Source organism: Schistosoma mansoni, chromosome 2, assembly GCF_000237925.1.
Source record: "Schistosoma mansoni strain Puerto Rico chromosome 2, complete genome".
NCBI classification, from domain to species: domain Eukaryota; kingdom Metazoa; phylum Platyhelminthes; class Trematoda; order Strigeidida; family Schistosomatidae; genus Schistosoma; species Schistosoma mansoni.
In genome coordinates this window covers 15660613-15684849 of record NC_031496.1, presented here as the reverse complement: position 1 = coordinate 15684849, position 24237 = coordinate 15660613, and the positions used below count along the sequence as shown (strand labels likewise).

The 24237-nt window shown below is 32.2% G+C and overlaps 1 protein-coding gene and 1 non-coding gene across 2 annotated transcripts in view; both read left to right on the top strand.

Moving 5' to 3' along the window:
• Positions 1 to 7524: 7524 nt before the first annotated feature.
• The window catches only part of Smp_128760 (hypothetical protein), a gene marked incomplete at both ends in the record, with an annotated part of 25485 nt that continues 8772 nt past the window's right edge, over positions 7525 to 24237 (top strand). Inside the window, one exon of the mRNA XM_018795835.1 lies at positions 7525 to 7732. Coding sequence (XP_018650107.1) covers positions 7525 to 7732 — 208 coding nt within the window. The remainder of the gene's footprint in view (positions 7733 to 24237) is intronic.
• Smp_tRNA_01274_Pseudo_TTG.1.1 lies at positions 12470 to 12540 on the top strand. Its single transcript has one exon. It is a non-coding gene (tRNA).

The window sequence follows — 24237 nt, the reverse complement described above, 5'->3', positions numbered from 1 at the left end:
CACCCAAAAATAAATGCTTTCATTTGGCAAAATCTAGATAGCTTACTTGTGTATGCTATTTTGACAATACCTGATAAGTTCGAAGAATGTGATCATATGTCTCGAAATAATGGGAAGATTTAATTGGTTTCTATTGAATTTGTTAATTTGTTTTGAGTTTCAAACTTATCTCAACGTCAATGGTTTTGCGTGTTTTTGTTTAATATAAATAATAAAAAATCTTCCCAAAAATGAACAAGTTAGTGTACTTTAGTGCTACTGAGTAAGACGTTTCCTACCTATAGTGACTGAATATTAATCATGAGTCCACGTGTTATGGTCTTTTTCCAAGTATTCAAACAATGGGTACATAAATCGTACTGTATTTTCGACATACTCCAAAGAGAGAAAAATAATTATTTTGTACTATCAGTTTGTTTTCAATTTCAATATTAGGGCAAAAAGCATATAAAACTTGTTATTTTCAAGTATAGTTGAAGTTACATCACTATACTTGTCCATTTTCAACAATTTTATGAATTATATACTGCTAAGATCAGATTATTCGAAATGTATTGCGCTAATATATCACGTAGGTTTGGAAATCTTCGTCTTCTTATTGAACTATCCAAACTTATCAAAAGGACTAATTGCTTCAAGATTTAATGTCACAACGCGCAAATACTATAACTTAAACTACTGATAGCAATTAGAACATATTAAGGCTTTATCTACTTCTTTGAACAAAACACCATCAAAAAAAACGTTTTTTTGTTTTGGCGAAATAAATTGACATATTGTTTATTGCCTTATCAACATCATTGTGAACTTTGAACTACATCTGAAATCTATTTGACGTATCTGTTCAATCACCACATTCGAGCTAGTATTTTTCTTTCTTCACGATATTTAAAAACACAATTCAAAGTGATGTGCAGTGCACCTCCAGTAACCCGAAGCTTATACACTGATGTCATCCGAATCAAGAAATACTATGCTCTATGGATAAACCTCACAATTAATATGTTCAGGGATCAAAACAGGCATTCATGTGACAGTTACACAAGACAATAAGATAAATATGAATACAAATATTAATAATGAACTTTTAACAAAACTCAAAAGAAATGAAAAACAAATTTAATTATAAAGGTAATTCAAACAAAAAATCAAACTCTTAACAGTGTTTCATCCCATTAAGTAACTTTAAATGTACCAACCTTCATAGTAAACAAATGATTCATAGACCATTTCACAAATAGATGCTGAAACAGTTTATAATGTTAATATTATTATCTCTATAGATTTGTTACTATGGACATATATAATCTTTAAAGAAATTCATATGACAATAGATGCTAAGCCATAAATATATGAGGAGTGATAAAAGATAAATTCTTATTATTAATTACAAACATTATCAGAAAGGGTTTTGTAAATATTATAGTAACTTTAATAGTTGAGATCATGAATCAATTAAAGCTAGACCACTATGGGAAACCACTGAAGACATTTGTTGGATGTGTCGCTCAGTTTCGTCGATCGGTTGAAGTTAGACAATAATAGCGTTGGATGCCGGCTCAGTAATCTAGAGGTTAAGCGCTCGCGCACAAAACTGAAAGGTCATGGGTTGGAATCTCGCGAGGTGGAATCGTGGATGCACACTGCTGAGGAGTTTCACAATAAGACGAAACGATCGTCTGGTGCTTTCAAGTTTTCCATGGTGGTCTAGCATCAATTGATTCAAGATCTAAACTATTAAAATTACAAACATCTTACCTATTAAACGAAATTATATATATATATAATTACGTAATATTCCAAAAAGATAATTGCCCAGATTCTGATGGGATGCATTAACAAATGCTTGATAAAATTTACATTAAAAATTAATTACTAAAATATAACCAGCTTTAAGCCCATCACTATTATAGTCCTTAAAGAAAAAAATTAGATTGTAGTTATTTTCAATAATCAACAGAAGAGTAATAGCGGTGTATTTTGATAGAATATAACAAAATAACTGACAAAAAACAACAAAGATGAATGTATCGATAATTAGATTTAACGAACTATTGTTTTTGTTAGCAAATATTTGTAAACAGTAAATAAGAATCATTGAGACGAATTCCTTTATTGATGATAAATCTTAGAGATTATTATTGGTTTAAACGAATAATTTCATAGTGGTGCTGTTTATATTGTTACTCCATGAAATCAGAATAATGAGATCCATTAAATAAATTAAACCCACTCATAGAACTAAAGACAATAGTTCCTGATATTCCAACCAGTATTTAGAAAGAAAAACAGTCCATTTAAGTTTACTTTGATAATTAAATGAAAATGAAAGAGGTTACTGAATACATGTTTTAGACTCTCAGTAGAAGTTATTAAAAGATAAATGTTGATGATTAGCTTAAATAAGTGAAAAACATGCCAATAAAAAACTAACCTAAATCTGTTTCATTTTATCGATGAGATCATGAGTCAATTGAAGCTAGACCACCATAGAAAACCTGGAAGTACTGGACAGCCGTTTCGTCCTATCGTGGGACTCCTCAGCAGTGCGCATCCACGATCCCGCCTCACGAGATTCGAACCCAGGACCTATCAGTTTCTCACGCGAGCGCTTAACTTCTAGATTACTGAGCCGGTATCCAACGGTGTTGATGTCTAACCTCAACCCACAATAGGACGAAACGGCCATCCAGTGCTTCCAGGCTTTCCATGGTGATCTAGCTTCAAATGACTCATGATCTTCATCTATAAAATTACAAAAATCTCCACAAAACCCCCTTCTGTTTTATCTGTTGTGTTTAAACTAGTCCTCATAATTTCTCATTCTTATAAGATGAACTTGTCTTTGTTTACAACACTGTTCAATCTTTACTGGTACATTCAAAATTACTTGACATATTACATAAACCGAAAAAAATTTTAATATTTATTTTCGATTCAATGACAGTTTTTCAAGTGTAATGTATTTTTATCACAATATGTGAGGAATGAAATTATGGCTGAAATCATGTCTCATTCAATTTTAACTTAACTGTTTCAGAGTTCTATTATATCCCGTTTATTATGCGGAATTTGCTCCTTAGTCATTAGAACTTCAAATCATTTAAGTTGTTGTCGTCACCAGTATGTAATGTCTAACTTTAGTACACAAAAGGGATCAGAGAGTGACATTCGTTAGTAATTTTGATAGAGTTTTGTTCTATGAGCTGGATGGTTTGGTCTTGGAACTTTCATCGTTCTTCTGAACGACATCATCTGAAAAAACTTGGAGTAGAAGTTTGTGCTCAGAGAACAAAACTCCATCAAAATCATTCGCCTGAGCTACAAATCTTCTCAACCACTCTTTAGCAAATTTTTTAACTGATATTTCATATTCTCAAAGAGTTTGACTGTACGAAGACTTTCAATCTTAATAAAAGTTCTAGGGTTCGAATCCTTCATGCGGGATCGTGGATTAGCACTACTCAGGAGTCACATATTGAGGACAAAACCACCATCCAGTGCTCCCAGGTTATCAATGGTTGTCTAACACTGGTCAATTCATGATCTCAATCGAAAATTCAATTAGATTAAATTGTCAAACTTGATTGGAACACATCTACTATGATAATAATTCACTGCACAACTGATTAAATTTAATTAGGAATCGGGAAATGCTATCTGAGGCTATACAATAATCATCACCAAACTCCAAGAAAACCTACTGATTTCAATGTATCCTCTTTCATATTTTTGGATAGTACAGAGTTTTACGAATGACCATTTATTATTACCACAAATTATTTGGAAGATTAATGATGAAATAAATTGAGCGTATTCATGGTCGTGTGTTAGACTTCATTGTCATTTTTGTATTTGTTTGAACAACCAACTAATAAAATTCCTAATCGATCTACTTCTTAGTTATGAGTGGTTAATTAAATTACTTTTATTAAATAAATGCGTACTCAAGCAAAAGATTAACGTATTACGTATATTGATGATGAACCCTTAAAATTTATAGACATTTGGTAATCATCAAACTAATATTTCGCTCTCAGAAACACTTTCTGTTGAACATTTTATGTTCTTTATCATAAACTATGCTTCCAAAGCTAATCATGCCATCTCTACAAATTCATTTTTGTATTGTTTGTTTGAATCTTCACATTGATGATTAAGATTGTAATTGATCAGTCTCTTATTTTCATATAAGCATCATATGCGGATCGCTTCGATACTGTCTTAAGTCACAAGCGTTATAAACAAAGATAGAAGGTGTATAGCAGTGGAATAACGCGTGTTTCGTCCTATTCGAGACTCGTCAGCTGGATGAACCTGTATCCCGTAGTTGATGTTTACCTTATTGCACAAGCTAGTGGCTACCAAGACTCAATAGCTAAGTGGATAACGTGATGGCGTTTAAAGCAAACGGTACTACGTTCGAGTCTCGGTGTGCACATTAACTCTGAAATGCAGGTATATCCATTTGACGAGTCCCAAATAGGACTAAACGAGCTTCCTGGCTTTCACTGTTAGCCACTACGTATCTTTGCTTACATTCATATAGATAGTTTCATCGAAAAACTGTCGTCTAGAAACGAGCAGTAGTTATTTGTAAATGAAAGGTATATAGCGTGGGTGTTGCAAACAGTTTCCCGAATCCCAATAAGAATGAAGAAATGTTAATTACTTTCTGAGACCCTTCAACCCACTTAAGTAAATAGAATGGTTGATAGAGCTGCTGTTTTAAATACGTTTGGCACCAGGTCCTAAATTTATAAATCTGTAAATATTACATTACATTAATCATTATACTAGGTGATGCATATGGGTGTCGAGACTGAACAAATCAGTCCTACTACTCGTAAGGTTTATATTTCTACCAATTAAAATAATTAGAAACTGCTTCATTTGTAAATTTGTTAAGTTATATGAGAAGGGAGAAGAAGATAATTGTAAATGGTGTGTTATATTTATTGTTTTGAAATCATGCAAACAAGCAACGAAATCAAAAGAGTTTAGTCCAGATAATTGTGATTATAAATCCTAATAATGCTTTATTGAAATAAAGATAGTTAAGACACGTTCAAAGTAGATAAGATTGTAAAACTACAATGTGTAACTCACTTAACTTTTGATTAGGAACATGAATATAACTTAATTAAATGCATACACCAATAATTTTGAGTGGGCTCAGATCAACTTCTCTCTGCAGTAGAGATATAACTCTGTTTACTTTGGTAAATTATCTAGAAATCCATAAGGAGGAGAAAACCTTTCCTCTGTGTCTTTCATAACCTTACAGAAGGAAGGCAATGGCCGCTTTCGAAACTGATATTTTCTGTACATTTTCAAGAGTATCCGATATATACACCAAGTCTATAAAACATTTTGTTACTATTTTAGTACAGAAAGTAACCTGGAATTTAATGGAATAAATGGTTTTAAATTCATAAAAATAAACCTCAATACTTCAAAGTTACAGATTTGTTACGTCCTTGATCAAACGAAAGCTTATGATCTGTACAAAAGACTAGGGACAGAAGTAAATATTACATTTTTACAAGCTTTAAATTAAATGCAATAACGTCCCCAAAAATAGCTTCCGTAGTTTGTTAAGGCTTCTTGTTTCGCTGTTCACATCAAGATTCCAGTCAACTGTCTCCCTAATGAATGTGTGAGATTATATTTTATACATCGATTGTATAGTCTAAAGATAGTATGACCCTAAAAGTTTGGTATAAAATACGATAGACAACTTAAAATATAAAATCATAAAACGATAACATGAACAATACATAAATGACGAGATTTTAGACGTCATTTGATAATTATTAAAGCAAGTAAAGCTGCTCAACTAATAACAAGGGATCTATTAATTAATAAAATTATATATGAAACAATTGGATCATCATTTATGTTATTAGTAGTAAGAAATAAATTAAAGCTGTTATCAATCCATAAACCTCAAAGAATAATAAATAACTCAAGTAAATCTCCAACATTTCGGTTGATATTCCAGACCATATAACAGCGAATATCTGTGAGTACTCTTAAGAACCATTAAAATATTATAAACTAGTGATTCATTGCTTTATGTTGTACTAGACCTGTATCCACAATTTATTTACAACAATTGATAATCCTATTGATTTCAGTTAATTACTTAAACAGTAATCAAATGATTTCACATGGTTTTATACCAACAAAGTTTACTAAGGCCTTTGAAATACGTATAATAGTAAATGGGATAAATGTGAACCAGATTGATACAACAACTGTAGTCAACAAATAATGAACATGATAATGACAGTTTATTTCATCTTTAATGTTTCATTTATTATACTGAGTTCTGAAAAGTCAGATTTTAGATTGAGCGTCAAATATTGTATGAGATGGTTTCTTTCTATAAATTAATTATCATTAGTTAATCGAGACTATGTTTACCTAAGTGAAGTATTTATATAAACCGAGTGACTTTAAAAACATAAATAGTATTCTTGTAGTGAACAGCAACATGAGTGGGGACAATCGAATGTATTTGGGCCCAAATTACAGACTATCTCCCTAAATTCTGATAACCATACACTCAACAGTTAATTAGCAAAATAACAATCAATTAACTCAATCTTAACTGTTTCTTCTGCAAATATCAGTCTGTCTTCTCTAATTTCATTATTCATGTATTTTCATACCGATTTCGCTTCATTCCTGTTCTTTCCTTATCGATCTTCTGCCAAAATATATTCTATGTCTGACCTTCACCATATACTACTTATGTGGATAATAAGTAGACCACACTACACTCTGATATTAGATATACCCTAATTATATATATATATATATATATATATATATATATATATATATAATAGTAAATGGTGTTCAATACACTTCAAGTAGATTTTATAGACTCTTGAGGATTCCACGCTTAAGTGAAATTCTTCAACATTCCATTCTAGTTATGTATTGACGTCAATAATAATTCAGATCTTTATAAAAGCATTTATTTACAAGTTCAATTAATTTACTGGTTCGTTAAAATTAACGTTATCTAATTTAGAGAAAAAATATATATCAGATAGTTGACCAATAAACTATCGTGATTTCAATGTCTATTACATAGAAATTACGAATCAAAATATCGAAACAATCAAGATTGAAAAAAAAACCTTTACTTCTAACATACACATACATTCACAACCATATAAACATGTCGACAACAAAAGGGCAACTAAACACAAATCATCTATGGACGACGATGATAGAGAATTTATAGCCAGGTTTAAACATTATAAATTCCTTTGGAAAACAGTTATAAAAATTAGTTACCTAACCTATAATTTCACTGATTTTATCAGTTACCATTTCAACTAATATAGATAAAAGATCTAATTCTAAGCATTACATTATCATAGTACACTAGAAATAACATTAAAGAAAAGATAGAGATAATTAATAATGTTGAACTTGCTCATAAGGCTTTTTTCTTGAGTAGTATTAATAATAGAAACATAGAAACATTGTACATTGCAACTAATCATGTCAAATAGCACTAATATTACTACAACTGCTATTGTTGATAATAATAATAATAGTAGTGAGACGAAATCAGATAAAATTATTCAAACGACTGCATCTATAGATGAATTAATTTATGGATTATATCATATTACAATGGAGATATCACCTACTTGTCGTCAAGCAGCTACGTTATTTTTATCAGGATTTTTTGTTGTTGGAGTACTTTGTAAGTTTGAATAATTTAGTTTGATGAATTAACACCTTTTTATAGTAAATTACTTTTTTGCAATGTGTTTTTGCTAATGTTGCTAATCGTTTTTCGTAAGGAAGCAGTTCTCCTTGTTCACGTAAAATATGACACTTATCATAATGCCAGTACATATTTCTTACTCATTATTACCTCAAGAAATATGGAACAGGTAGTATGAAAGCTCTGTTTAATTACAGTATCTATGTATAAACAAAATATAGACTTGAAATTACTGAAATTAGTTTATTATACATTACGCTGAATGAACAAAATCTACCATAAAACTTTAAGAACAATAATTTACCGTTAATGTCACGAAATAAGTTAAGATGATTCTGAACAGGGTTAAATGTAGCAGACACTGATAAAGATGGTTAGTGGCTAGCAGTGGAATCCAGAACGCGCGTTTCGTCCTATTTGGGACTCGTCAGCCGAATGTACCTGCATCTCAGAGTTGATGTTCACTCTGGTACTCGAACCCATAACCTTTCGCTCCAAACGCCATTGTGTTATCCACTCAGCTACCGAGTCCTGATAGCCACGTGCATGTGCAATAAGGTGAAGTTTGAATTCACTTAGTATTGTTTGTTTGAATCTTACTACTAATGTTTAGGACTGCAACTGGTCAGTCTCTAATTGGCATATGTGCATACTGTGCATATTGCCTCGATATCGGAAGATTCAAACAAACAATACTAAGTGAATTTAGACAGTGATAAAGTTTGAAAACATTTTTAAAATTTCACAGAATATTAGTTGCTCAGCTATTAAAAACCATGTGAGTAAAGAATAATAGATGCTCCAAATAATTTTCAAACAATACTACAATATAAATATATAGTTTTCACTGAACCCCTTGATAATAACACGTAAATGGAAACTTTCTTCGTGCAAACTAATCTTAAGTTCCGTTCAATAGCATAAATGCAGTTAAGCTTTAGATTTTAAAATGGAACATCTTGATTTAAAAAACTTGTATAAAGTGTGCTGATTATTTATTATTATTATTAGCTTTATTCAATATTATATTTCTGGTACAATATAGAATTCTCAGCACCAAGTATTTTAGCGAGTTTTCGTTTCTTATTTCTTGACCTATGTTGACGATAAATATTGGGTGTTCGCCAGTTAGATATTAGCATTTCAGAAGTCCACGTCTGAATAATATTCTTCCTTTTTAATGCAAATTCCCAGACATCAATATGTCTCTGATTATAAATTTTTGTAACTTGTACAGCGAAAGGTCGTAAACTTTTCACAAACGCACCTAAATAGGTTATGCAATTAAATGACATAATGGTTTGTTAAAACAGGGAAACAGAAAACTTGTTGAAATATTTAGATGGCAGGAACAGGTAGTCCAGATATTCAAGCAGGCCGCTCGAACGGAGCCAGTGTCAATACAAAATATCGGCAATTCTAGACGAAAATGTTTGACCATCTATAGCTATTTCGGTCATTCATACTTATGTTATTACTGTGTATAATTTTGAGTTCAAAGAAATCTGTTTTTTTTTCAATCGTCATTTTCAGTATTTATTATTCAAAAACCTGAAACATGATTTATTAACCCGATTTACTTGAAAATTCATTACTCCTGAATGTAATTTTACTTTAATCAAAATGATTGGTTTAATTGTACATGATTTAAGCTAGTTCATTCTATATAAGCTTTATCCGTTGGATTGTATTCATTAATTGCACTTTTCAGTAAACACTTCAAAAGTAAATGTTTCAAGTCACATGAAACAGGGTATCCATTTACTAGATTATTAAAACAAAATAGTTAATTCTGTTTAAAATTCTATTAAGTGATTTTAAAGTGCCGAAATGTGAATATGCACCATTGAGGAGTCTCATAATAGGACAAAACGGCCATCCAGTGCTTCCAAGTTTCCGATAGTGGTCTAGCTTAGATTGATTCATGGTTCCAACTATTGAAATACACTAATACAAAAACAGCCATGGAATTTGTACATGACACACATTTTTAAGATAAAATTATGAATAGATAACCAATTTAATATGATATAAAGCACAGTTAAGTAATAGGTAGGTCAAATTCAATGAAGACTTTGGATATTTTACGGATGCCATATACATTTCCGTAGTTAACTTTAGTCGCCTATATTGGATACCTATTTGTATAAAAGTAAATATCATATATCAATACAATTGGAAATCAGTGTTTATCAGTATGTGTTGTAGTTTGGCTATCATGAAAAAAAATTTCGATTATTGAAATCACTGTGATAATTGTTCGGTTATCTCTAGTTTGAAATAATATGAGAGTTGTTACTAGCATCTGGTTTGTTGAACTGCACCAGTTGTCCTAATGTGTATGCTATCTTAAAGAAATGGATATCACATTGATTATTGAGAGATAGGAAGTTGTAATACTGAATACCTAAACATTCATTCTTCAGTAACATTTTTGGGCATTTCACTAGATATTGATTGCCTACATTTCATTGTTTTTAAACGTTATTTTTATTTGCAACATTAAAAATATACGAGACCATTCTATTTTGAACACTACACGCACTGAGAACAAATTAGAAGGTAGTATAATAGAGTACACCACTTTTCTTATCAAGATAAGTGGAAGCAATTATGGATAACAGTTCGTATTCCAATGTAAATCCTGAAGGTTTTAGTTTTTAGTTTCACAATATGACTAACTAATAAAACTTCTTTTTTGATGTATTAAAATAATTTACGTTTTGACTGATACGCGTGGTAGTCAATTCCTTATACCAGCAACTAAACTAAACGGCCATTTTATCCTAGTAAAGAACTCCTTGAAAGTGCGCATCCACAATTCCGCTCTTGAGGTTCAAACCCACAACCTTCTATCTCAAGCTGGGAAGCTGAACCTCGAGATAATTGAGCCGGCATCCAACGGTGTTATTGTCTAACTTCAACCAATCTACGCGCAATATCGTGCTTCCAGATTTTCAATGGTGGGCTAACATTGATCGATTCGTCCTCTCAGTGAAAACTTAACAATCTCCACCACCCTATACTGATTATTGAACGAAACGATGGTCAAGAAATGATGAAGAAAAATTTAAGATAAACAATAGAAGACAAGATTTTGAAACTCAAACTCATCAGAGCATTTCAACGTTTACTCGTAACACGTAAGGTTTCGAAAATAGTATCTAAAAGTCGAACAACCTTTTCTAAAAATTTTCATATTACTATACATAACAGATACATTTAACAGCCATTTAGTGAATTAGGACTGAGTACGCTGTCACTCGTAAACTAGCGAGGAAATATTCTCATTCGTTTTTAAGGTTAACAGTGTCTTTAAACCGAATATTTGTATATAGTTCATAGACATTAGAAAACAGGCAAGAACTCTAGCACGATGTTTCGTAAATTGTACATCATTTTATCAGTCTAGTTGGTCTCCAGATGGCTATCAACCTTGTAAAATAATTTGTAGATTACAGAGAACTACAATATAATACAATAAATAAAAATAATATTACTGTTATAAGAAATTACCTGAACTCCAATTAGATGTAGATGAACCTGTTATCAGATAGTTTCTGTTAGATCTAGAGCTTTGATTCTCGCTATGCCGCGTACTACTAGACTAATTGAACGATCGAACCCGCAACATCGCAAGAGAGAAGACAGAAAACTAGTAAGTAGAAATGTATTTCAAAATTTGAAAAATTCCCATATTGTGATTTCGAACAACATATATAAGCGAACAATATTGTTTTCGATTAGATCCTCATCAGGCTTTACTCTAATATACAGTAATATTTATATGCATATACGAAATTATTAAACCAATCAAGGCAGTTTATGAGTCAATGATAACAGTGGAATTACATAATCGAATTCCTATAGCTTCTGCCATGTGTAAGAGACGAGATCGAACCCCATAAGGGAAACCAGTAGGAATACGATAAATAACTTTAAATGACTGATTTCTGTCAACTTTATGACCGCTATCGATACAACAATAATACAACAATAAATACAAGTTCATAAGGATATATATTGAAACTAGGTTACTACTATTGATCAGATTACGTTTTCATGGCCTTCAGAACACTTTCAATTTGATTAAAATGCTCAAACTATCAACATCGGTCAAGTCCTTTAACTATCTATGTTATTAAAGTCAAGCCAGAATCACACTTCACTCATGTACATTGATAAAACTAACGAAGCCTAAATCATATCACCACAGTTTGGTTTTTGTAAAAAGAAAAGCTTAACTCTGTTGCGATTGCACAAATAAATCTAACTTTATGAAATCAAGCACTTTGACTCATTCCCCCCCCATAAAAATGCAAAAAAAGCAGAGGTATTATTGACCTACCATGGAATACGACAAGAAACATCATTAAAACAACTATAAAGAAGGCAATTTCACACTGAAAGAAATTCTACTTAAGTAATCTTTTTAGCTTATCCATTGAAAGCGTTTCTATAAAAATGATGAAGTGTTAATAAAATTGACAATCGTAACTTAAAATTTCATATATTAGCAGGTTTATAAATACAACTTGCAAGTTAATGCAGAAAATACTATCGTCCTTATTCACCAATCAATATTGATCATGCGTCGACAGTAAATATTGCGGCAAATTTGTCAGCAAAATAATCAACTATTTCAAAGTAATCCATCGCCCCTAAGGAATACCTTTAGCTTCCAACTCAGACAAAAGGAAATACTTATCAGGACTCAGTAGTTGAGTGGATGACATGATGGCTTTTGAAGCGAAAGGTACTGGGTTCGAGTCCCAGAGTGAATATCAACTCTGAGATGCAGGTACATCCAGTTGACGAGTCCCAAATATGACGAAACGCGTGTCCTGGATTCCACTGCTAGCCAATATCCATCTTTGCTTACCATGCTTGTGAATTAAGGCTATATCGAGGCAATACGCACAGTATGCACATATGCCAATAAGAGACTGACTAGTTGAAATCCTAAACATCAATGGAAAGATTCAAACATACAATACTAAATGAATTTAAATACTTATAGAATTATTAGAACTGATCTGATTTTAAATGGTACTGAGTTTGATCCCCAATACAAACATCAACACTGAGATCCAAGCATATCCATACAAGAAGTTGTAAACTGAATAAAAAACGTGTCCTATATTTCACTTCTAACCATAAAAAGATAAGGTGAGACAATAATTTATGGACGGCCTTTGAACGATATTAAAATGACCTTGAAACGGTCATCTACTTACCAGGACTAAATAAAGTCTATATATCTGTATGATGAATAAGGATTATGATTTACAGTTAATGGTTCTGATAAGGAATTAGATTTAGGGTTTTCATCACGAACTGATATCAATTAAAATCCCAAAACGTTATTTAACTAAATGGATGGACGAATTTCACACCAAAATCCAAGACTTGCTATCTTAAATTTGATTGGCTCATTCACAAATTATAGTCTCGCTAAAGATAGTTTAAATAACTAATTTTAACATTAGTGATAACATCATAGAAAAACATTCATTCATATAGATTATTTTATTAGATAAAATTTCTAATAAAATTTGACAGGCAACAATTAATCAATTAATTCCGGGTTTTTATCTGTATCGGATTATTGCATTACAATGAATTTGAATAAATGCTCACTAGTGACTGACTTCAAGAGATATTTCCTGGAGTTCTAGTGAGAAGCAGAGACCTGTGGAGTTCAAACCACGTCTGTTGTGAGATAGGAACCCACTGAAGACAATTCGTGAACGGTTGTTCAACTTCGTGGTTTGGTTGAAGTTATATATTAACACCATTGGATGCCGTCTCAGTGTTCCAACGGTTAAGTGCTCTGGCGCGGGACTGATAGGTTCTGGGTTCCAATCTCGCGAGACGAGATCGTGGATGCGCACTGCTGAGGAGTCCCACAATAGGACGAGACAGCCGTCCAGTGCTCCCAAGTTTTCCATGATGGTCTAGCTTCAATTGACTCATGCTTCCAACTATGAAAGTGATAACTTATTGTATAATTTTGTATAGTTACTTTTTAAATCAAATAAGTTTCTTATAAGATACTTTTATCATTACCATTACTGAATGTTCATTCTATCCATGCAACTTGTAAATAAATTTCGGTAAATGACCAACAACTTTCTTTATCCTGTAATGGTTTACTGGACTTGTTTGATTTGTTTCATATATATATATAACTCCAGTGAAGTATTCTTTTTATTGACTAACTTAAAATCTAGTCATATTTTCAGTAGTTGATTAAGTTCATTCACAAAACCCTGAACACTATCATATATAGTGTATTGGCTGTATACGGTAATAATTATTTTAAAAAAGAAACAATTCGACAGTATGTAAGATTATTGGAAAACCAAAGAGATGTTTCTTTCGGTGCGTGATTAGTTAAGCTGGACAGTGACTAAATATAAATATACTTTGATAAATCTATAGTATCATGCAACGTTTATTCTATATTTACTCAAGATTATTAAAAAAGAAAAAAAATAAGGAGAACTATCGAAACAACTACTTTAACTCTAATCAATTCGTAATTTTACAAGAATATAATTTTATTTGGTGTACAGTTAAGGAAGTAAACTGAATATGGTGTTGATTTTACAAGAGTGTATTAAAATAACGTTGGTGATAATTGACAACGCATAGTGTTTAATTTAGCATCTTTAAATTTCACCTTATTTTTAACAATTCAAAACGTTTAATTAGTTTTTTGTTAATTGATGTCATTTTTGATTTAGACAAATGTCGGCTATCCTGATAGGTGATGTGTGACAGTGTAAGAGTAGGTTGAAAGAAAACTAGACGGGAGGATTTAAATCAAAGCGTGACATGAGTCGATGAAATTATCGACTGTTTAAGTTAAGCTAGTAGAGGCAGACTACTTGGTTGAGATCCTCGCAATAACTGCGAAGACCGGGTAACGTGGCTATATAGTTCATGATGACGTGGATCCATTGAACCTTTATTTTCTCTATATCTTGAATCTAAATATTCTTTCATACACACTTTTTCACTGTCTTTTTGAGTTATATTTTTTCATGTTTAGACTTTTTTATTATCCCTACTTATTCATTATACCTGCATTTTTTACTATTCATTTTCTCGTCTACATTTTACAATTACTTGGAATGACACACATCTGTCCAGGCCTCAACGTTGAGCATGGCTGACTGACTGACTGATTACCGGAAAAACATTCATAATTCATCATTTTATTAAGACGACTAACTAGATCAGTAAATCATTTATTGGGTAAACTCATACGATTATTTCTGTCAATAGGATTCAAGGCATCAATAAATCAGAATATAATTATAATAATCACAAAAATTCCAAATGTTATATAAGCCTTTTAAATAGATCATCATTCTTTGGTACATTCGGAAACAATGATTTTTATTATATTTAAACAGGGAACTCCTAAACAATCCATCAACTAATTGTATAAGGCTATGCAACAATAACTTTGGATTCCTCTACTTGGTTTTAAGATCAACTATGTTTTAATTTTGTTCTAATTAACTACTCGTACTAATGCACATGAAATAAGTCGGCTAGTTGTAACATTTTAATAACCAAACTAAAGACTACCATCCAGCTCAGAGAACAAAACTCCATCTAAAGACTAATAAATAATTCATCTATCCAGGTGATATTGATTATATAATAAATATATTTTTGTTATATCCGAATGAGTAGAAAAATTGTATTTCTGGCGTTTCGTGACTTAATGTAGGCCATTTCTTCAGAGTAGATAAATAGCCGACATTAAATTAACACAAGTTTAAATAGTAAAAAGGAAGCAATGCCCATAATTATATATTTTATTGGTTTATTATTACAAAAAGCAACCTATGAAATATTTCAATATTTGACGTGTGACTAAATGGTGGGGCCACTAGTAATTTAAAAACTAGAATAATGCTTTTCAACCTATGAAAAAAAGAGATTTCCTATTAATTAAAGTAATTATTTAAAATAACGATTGATTAACGTAGCATTAAACGGTTATTTTGTTCAGGTATGTAAAGCATTGACAATCTGGATCCATAGTTTCGCTATAGATTATTTGGGTCTTATGATGAGATTCTAAAACAACACCAGATGATGAACATTTTCAACTCGAATCATTTCACAATAATGCATTATCTTCATTACAATTTTTAAAATACTTTCTATCTAAATTTGAACAGTTTGAAAGTGACAAACAAGATGGCAGCAAATAATACTATAAACAGGCTACAAATATAAGAAATATTATATTGTTTTGCAATAGCCGGATGCAAAATATGCTAACAGCGATTATATTCTCGCATGACTGGTCGTGAATTTTCATGCGACAGAAATCTGTTCAAGAAAAAAACAATGTTTATCAAACTGAGGCCCAAGGCATATATGACCAATTATTAAACGCATGGAACATATAACTGGTTTTTACCTTATTATGTCATGATGTTTCATGTCGAGAAGTTGAATCTTCAATAGTATTGACTTTTTGAAATACTTTGAACAATAGATTTCTTAGGTATTTAAAAATGGCTCACTGACTAAAGTTTTATTGTTTTAAATTTTTCGAATTTTATGCCATTTCAGTCATTCCATTAAAAATCTGTAATAAACTACCATGTTTTATCTATACAGTTGACAATTTTGCACACAATACCTGGTAAACTGTGAAATGAGGAGCGAATAATGTTGCGAAACGGGAATTTTTGTATTCGCTGCTTGAATCTTCCCATTGATGTTCAGGACTGCAGTTGATCAGTCTATTATAATGCTTCTGATTAGAGGTAATATCGAGGAAATTTGTACAGGATATAAATATGTCAGTAAGAGACTGATCAATTGGAGTCCTTAACATCAATCGAAATATTCAAATAACAAACACAAAATCAATTAACACTACACCCCATTACACAAGCCAGTGGCTATCTGAACTCAGTAGGTAAGTTGATAAAGAGATGGCGTTTGAAGAGAACGGTACTGTGTTCGAGTCTCGATGTGAATATCAACCCTGGGACTCAGGTACATCCAGTAGAATGAAATGTGCGTCAAGGATTCTATTGCTAACCACCATCCATCTCTGTTTATAGTGAGGGTTTTTGACTTCATCCCTTCGTTTAGCATATAATTTCTTATAATCTAAAATATTAATTATTCCCCATGAAGAATATGAATGCTGAGGAAGTACGGCTAAGGATTTTGTTAAAAATAACCTTTAAACTTCATTAGAGATAATGTGAAAGAATTTGGTTCTTTTAATGTCATAAAAAAATAATTGTATATTATACAAATTGCAAAACATTGACAATTTAATGTGTTTACTATTTATATTGATAGTTAAGTCAAGAGTCATTTGACAATTTCAATTGTACCTAGTAATACATAAATGTTAACAAACATACTTAACTAAATACAAAGTATTCTAGCTTCCTAGATGACTTTATTCTTGGTTTTTAATGATCACATTAATCATCAGCTTAATTACTAGTCAAAGTTCAAATCTAATAGATGTAAAAAAAAGATCTGAATTTTTTAAATATGAAGCGGATCTAGAACAGGAAATGTGATATTTATTCAAAGTGATTAATGAAAATGAAAATAGTATTAATACTGAATTTCTCGAACATTAGTTTGTGACGTCATATTACTGATTTGAAATTATAATTCATCTATTAGCGATTACATAACAACAGTTTTATCTATTTGACTTTTAAGCAACTCAGTCGACTACATTGAACAATCAGTGGACATCGCAATGCTTTGTTTTAATTAGACAGTCGGATTCCCCTGGTCCGTGCCAGTTCTGAGTTAGCCGTCGCGCGCCAGACCATGGAAGTACAGCCGCTTGACGCAACGTGTAACATGTCCTCACGCGTTGCTAGCTGCACGACACTAACAGCTGAAACAGCCCACGATCGACCCAGGTCAGAGTCCAGTAACTTCACCACAACGCGCACCGAAGCACACAAAGCAGCAAAGAAACCAGCCCCCAACTGGACCGACACGTATCTGATCTCGGCCTGTCTGACTCGGCCCCCAGAGCCAATCCTTCTCCCGAAGTTACGGATCCAATTTGCCGACTTCCCTTACCTAGTATGTATTATCTCAAAACGTCGTATGATACAACTAAAGACAACATATCTGTGTTCAATAGTAAAATTAGATGACATTTGTAAGTATTCTATATATCAAAAGAAGCTTAGGTTTAATAGTTGTTCAAGTGCTTTTGCATACTGAGTTATGTATAACTCAATGGGCCAATATGAATCAAAAGTATTTAAGAGTTAGTCTACTTAAGTATAGTAGTGATAGTAGTCAAATTTTAAGATTTATTATTCTCGATAATTAGCATTAGTTTCTGGCTTGATTTCATTATTTTATGAAAATGTATTTATACATATTTTTACCCATACACCACATGTGGATACTTCATTTCTACCTGAAGTTTGTGCTGATGATGTCGTTCAGAAGGACGATGAAAGCTCCACGACCAAACCATCCAGCTCAGAGAACAAAACTCCATCAAAACCATGTTATTCATCCTCTAATTTCATTGTTCATGCCTTGTTTCTAGCTTACTCAACGAACGATTTTGATCAGTCCACAAAATTTACAATCATAAAAATAATTTTGACTTTGTAAACGACTAAATGCATGTCATTATTTGTTTTACACAATCTATTGCCAAATATCTTCACATATAGAAAGTAATATCTCAGTTAAGTTTAATATGAATTAGGCTTCATATAGATTTACAGAAAAAAAAAGATAAAACCTAGATTGGTAACAAAGCGCATCAAATACTAAATCTGATATGAATAGAAAAAAGGGGGTCCTGAAATTATTTTTCACTAATAATTCGTTTAAACTAGCATATTACAAATGACACGATATTCCTATGTTTATCAACTAAGGTATCAAATGTATGTCTTCTGAATCTATATGGGAATATAAGATTTTAAAAAAGGGATAAGCAAACACAAAAAAAACAAATCAATCAACTTCATTTTGATGAAATTTTTATGACAGTCATTTGATTCTATAACTAAGTACTAAGTAAATCAGTAAGTGCTTAATCACAAATACTAAAATCGATTAAAGATCCCCATCATATTAAAAGACTAATATTTGAACGAAGAATATTCTTTTCGATAAATTCTCTTCAGGTTCTACAATTGTATAACCAAATTAAACATCCGAAAAAATGTCCAGGTTAAAGGCAAATTACATCGTTTAAAGCATGTAAATTTAGGATTATAATAAGAAGGGGCTTTTGTGGAGATTTCAGTAATTTCATAGTTTAAATCATGAGTCAACTGAAGCTAGACCACAATGGAAAACCTGGAAGCACTGGTGAACGGTTTCTCAACTTCGTGGATCGTTTAAAGTTAGACATTAACAGCGTCGGATACCGGCTCAGTGGTCTAGTGGTTAAACGCTCGCGCGCGAGACTGATAGGTCCTGGGTTCGAAACTCGTGAGGCGGGATCGTGGATGAGCCCAACTGAGGAGTCCCACTATAGGACGAAAAGGCCGTTCAATGCTTCCAGGTTTTCCATCGTGGTCTAGCTTCAATTGACTCATGATTTCGACTATAAAATTTAGGATTGTCAAACCAAAATTTACATGCTTTAAACGATGTAATTCACCTTTAACCTGGCCATTTATTTTGGATTATTAATTTGGATATATAATCGTAGAACCAGAAGAGAATTTATCACAAAGAATATTCTTCGTTCAAATACTAAAATCTTGACTTTTAACTACAATCATAAATGAAAATTGAAGTCTATGGATATGATAGAAATGAATAAGCAATTAAGTTCAAATGAAAGCCAATTTATTTCGGTTTTAATCAAAGCAATTGACAATTAAAAACGATCTTATCCATTCGAAATCAACTTTTACTAAATAATTTAGTTAATACACAGCATGTACTAAAAAGCATCTTTCAGAGTAATGTTAAATAATTTCTTGTTCTCAAAATAAGTATGAGTTGTTAGTACTTATAGATCCTAATTCGACTTTTTATTCACTTTAGTTACTGAATGCAGCTAGACAACAATAGTAAACCAAACAATACTACATAGCTGTTTCATTCCCGTATGAGACCCTTAAGCAGTGTGAAAGCAGTATCCCACCACGTTTACACAATAAATTTCATGCCTTACGACACATGTATTCGTTTAATGTCAGTGAGTTGATATCTAATAATGCTTATACTAACATTCTGTTAATTTATTATATTGTACGACTACTGTCTATAAACATCGTTAAAATCTATCGATCACGGTTCTACAGTAAAACTTAGAGAATGCTTCTCAAGTAACCTTTCCAAAAATTTTACTTAATAAATAAGGAAATGACTTCTCAAATTAGTATATTCAAAGCAAAGCTCATTTTGAAATGCAGTCGAATAATGTTGACCTAAGAATTTATATATCAGAGCACAGGTTATCGATTATAAACAGAATGAAGTACATCAAATTATTTTCTTCTTTGAAATTATTTTCTTTTATGGATACTCAGAATAGTATTGACTATAAATCTGCCCAATTTTATAAATACTTATCAAATCAATCTTAATTTAATGCACGACACTAAAAAAACACCAATTTAATTTACATCACTGTTTTAAAGCAAGATAGTAGAACTTCTAAGTGAATGAAAAGTTTAACGAATTTAATCTTCAATAAATTTATTTATTTAATTGAACACATAAACATTGGTACAAAGAAGTACTGAATACATATACGCCACATAAGTCATTTAATTTGTGTGTGGACTATCGTACTGCCCGCGTGCCCAAACCGAGACTGGTGGTTTCCTTAGGGAGTCGCATCTGGAGCATTCGATCTAAAGGACTGATCCACAAAGTAGTCGAGCAACGTAAGGAAATGCAGTCGCATCGTAGCCGGTAATCAACGATTGGTTCATACACCACTTGTTACTTCAGGATACCTGAACTCATGTGCCTCATCGGATTGGAATCGGGGGTACTCCAACTCCCGTAGGTGGACTCTCCGTATCCACCAACATGGTAAAAGCGTCGGATATTCGCTTTTCATCCCCTCAATTCCGTAAACAACACCGGCGTTACGACGAAGTAGTGAGTAGAACTTTCCTGACGGTGGCTGTATACATGTGTCCATCTGAGTGCATTTCTAGAGGGAGATATCACCTCGGCCATACCAGGCCATCTGAGGGGGGGGAAAGATACTCTTTATTATCCTGATAATTACGGCATTTTTTGCACATAAACATGCATTTTGTTTTACAACCCTCTAAATCCACTAAGAAAGATACTCTTAACCCTAATTTTCCAATAAAATAGATGGTGTTATGAACTTAAAACGTAATATTCACCAAATTATTAAATCATAGATTTTATACATAGATTTTATAATATCCGAAATACAAATCTGATTTCTCAGCTTTTATATGCACAGCAAATGTACTGAGCTTTATTCACTTTATTCCTATTAGCGTTTATTTATTATGTAATCACTTGTTTCTAGCCATTTGAACTCCTGTCACAATCAATGTTATAGAATGTTCTTTTGCAAAAGGTATATATTTGCAGTATTCAGTCTATTAAATTTATTTACACCCTTGCTATACTATACTAATGTGTCTTCAACATAACTTCCAACTACACCTTTTCATTTAAGTAATTGAAACTCATTTTGTAATTATATTGCTAAATATTAGAGGTTGTTAGCAGCTGACGGGAACTAAACAGAATAAAATGAATTCATGCTCATCTGCCAAAATCTTTCTTCTTGCTCTCTTCAAAATATAAATATGCTTCGACCACACGAATACTGAGAATTTCTTTCCGAAATCACTTCTTTCCATTTCATTATTCTACTTGGTCCAACACTGATAATGTCTAACTTCAACCAAACCACAGAATTGTGCCACCGTCCACCATTCTCTTCAGTGAGTCACTGACTCACAACCGTCATGGTTGAACTCCACTGGTTACGGCTTCTCATTAGAACTCTAGGAAATGCATCTCGATGCCAGTCACTAGTAAGCATATGACGATGATTATTATCAGAAAGAGGGTTTTGTGGAGATTATAGTAATTTAATAGTTGAACTATTGAATTACTACTATCTCCACAAAACCCACTTTCTGATAATATTCTTTTCTGACAAAATTATAATTTTGAATGTTATCAATTTTGTTAGTTTCTATGAATTAGAATTAATGAAGTAAAGCTAAGAATAACTGGTCTTTTTTCATTCCACTCAAATTGACAACAAAATTTGAAATAAATGATTTGAAATTTCTACAAATTAAATAGCTTAATGAAATTGACTACAAAATGAATATTTAACTACTACATAATTAGAGGAAAACATTTTGATGTCGGATGTTCATAACTGTTAACATAGAGAATAAGTGACATTTTGATCAAAGAGGTAATATCCAGTGATTTTACTCTTATGCATAATTTATCTTTATTATGAATAAATAAAACTGTACATTAACAAAGATGTGCTTTTAATATCCGGTGAGTATTTGAATTTGTCTTAGGAGTGCAGAAACAACCAACGTATATGTATTATACTTACTTACTTGTGCCTGTTTTATAATATAATACGATAAATATTTATAGTGATCCGTTTAGTTTGTAGGGGTATTTTTTTTCACGTATACACTTCGTTCTCAATATCGTTGAAAACAAAGGAGGAGCGCTGAGAAACTGTTTTAACCTAGTTTAGGATTTATCATCGATGTGCGATTGTAGCTTTTCCAAAATCCAACTAACGACTATCAGGATATGAGGTGACTGCTTAAACATTATTTCTTATTGTTGGTATTCAATAATAGATGTATTTCGAACTCAAATCAATTCTCTGCAAAAAACAATCGTGATTTAGTGCCACGAGTAATGATTATCCTATTCTTAACACCCCTAAACTGTAACTAATCTGTGACTACATACCTATGTTTCTTTTAAGTATCTATTTATAAATCGTCCTAATAACATTTACATACTGTTTTCTAGAACAATAATGAAAACTTACAATTCAGCCCCCGAGCTCGGTATATTTCTGAGTTAAAAATCTTTTCTTATTTTTAGTGTGAGATTGTTCAAATAAGATATCACAATCAGCATGAAAATAATTATTCCTCAACGTCATTCTTAGTAATCACAGTGTAGAATAGTCGATCGTCTATAAGACAATACATTGACGATCTTTGAAATCCACCGTCAAATTTTAAAAACACTGTTCTTAGCTGTAGCATTTGGCCACTTTATAAGGTGGTTTTGGTGATTAGTAAACTTTCTACCCACTTATTTACGATAACAAACCGCTATATAATTTTAAAAAATGCATCAAAAAATACTATTATAGTCGGTCTTCTCACTTTGGTGTCGTTTTATTAGTTCATAGTGTTTTCAGAGAATTATCTCGAGTAAAAGAAAAAGGTGACACTACAATAAGAATGAAACGTTTAACAATGTTTAATTACTATAATCTCCATGAAACCCTCTTTCTGATAATAATCATCATCATATGCTCACTAGTGACTGGCACCAAATGTATTCCCTAGAGTTCAAGTGAGAAGCCGTGACCAGTGGAGTTGAACCGTGATTGCTGTGAGTCAGTGACTCACTGAAGAGAATGGTGGACGGTGGCGCAATTTCGTGAATTGGTTGAAGTTAGACAATAACAGTGTTGGATGCCGGCTCAGTGATCTGGAGGTTAGGCATTCGCACGCGAGACTGAAGTTTAGAATCCTGCGAACAGGATTATGGATGCGCACTGCAGAGTAGTATGATACTAGGAGGAAACGGCCGTCCAGTCACATCAGGTTTTTCCACTGTGGTCTAGCTATAATTGACTCATGAATTGAACCATTAAATCATAATAACTTATGTTAACTATGTGCACAGATACATATGTTCCTAGTTGTCTCCTTTTTCATTTACTGAAATGATAGACTTTAGGGTTTATATTTTATGCTTTGTTGATATATTTTCACCGAACTACTTATTTAACGTTTCAAAAACTAGAACCTATTACAATATAAATTTCAACTTGGTTTTGTACTGAATGAAACTATTTTAATAAATCCATTAATTTTAAACTTAATTATCAATTTAAGCTATCAATACTACCAAATAAGGTTGTTAGTAATCATTAATTCAGAAGTGAAAACATTACTAGACATATACAAGTTTGCAATAAAGCTATGAAGTTGAGATCATGAGTCCATTGAAGCTAGATCACCATCAAAAACCTGGAAGCACTGGACGGCCTTTTCGTCCTATTATGAAACTCCTCTGCTGGGCACATCCACGATCCCGCACTCGCAAGATTTGAACACAGGACCTACAAGTCTCGCGCCAGAACGCTTATCCGATAGACCACTGAGCCGATATCCAACGGTGTTAATGTCTGCACTGCTGAGAAGTCCCATAATAGGACGAAAAGGCCGTCCAGTGCT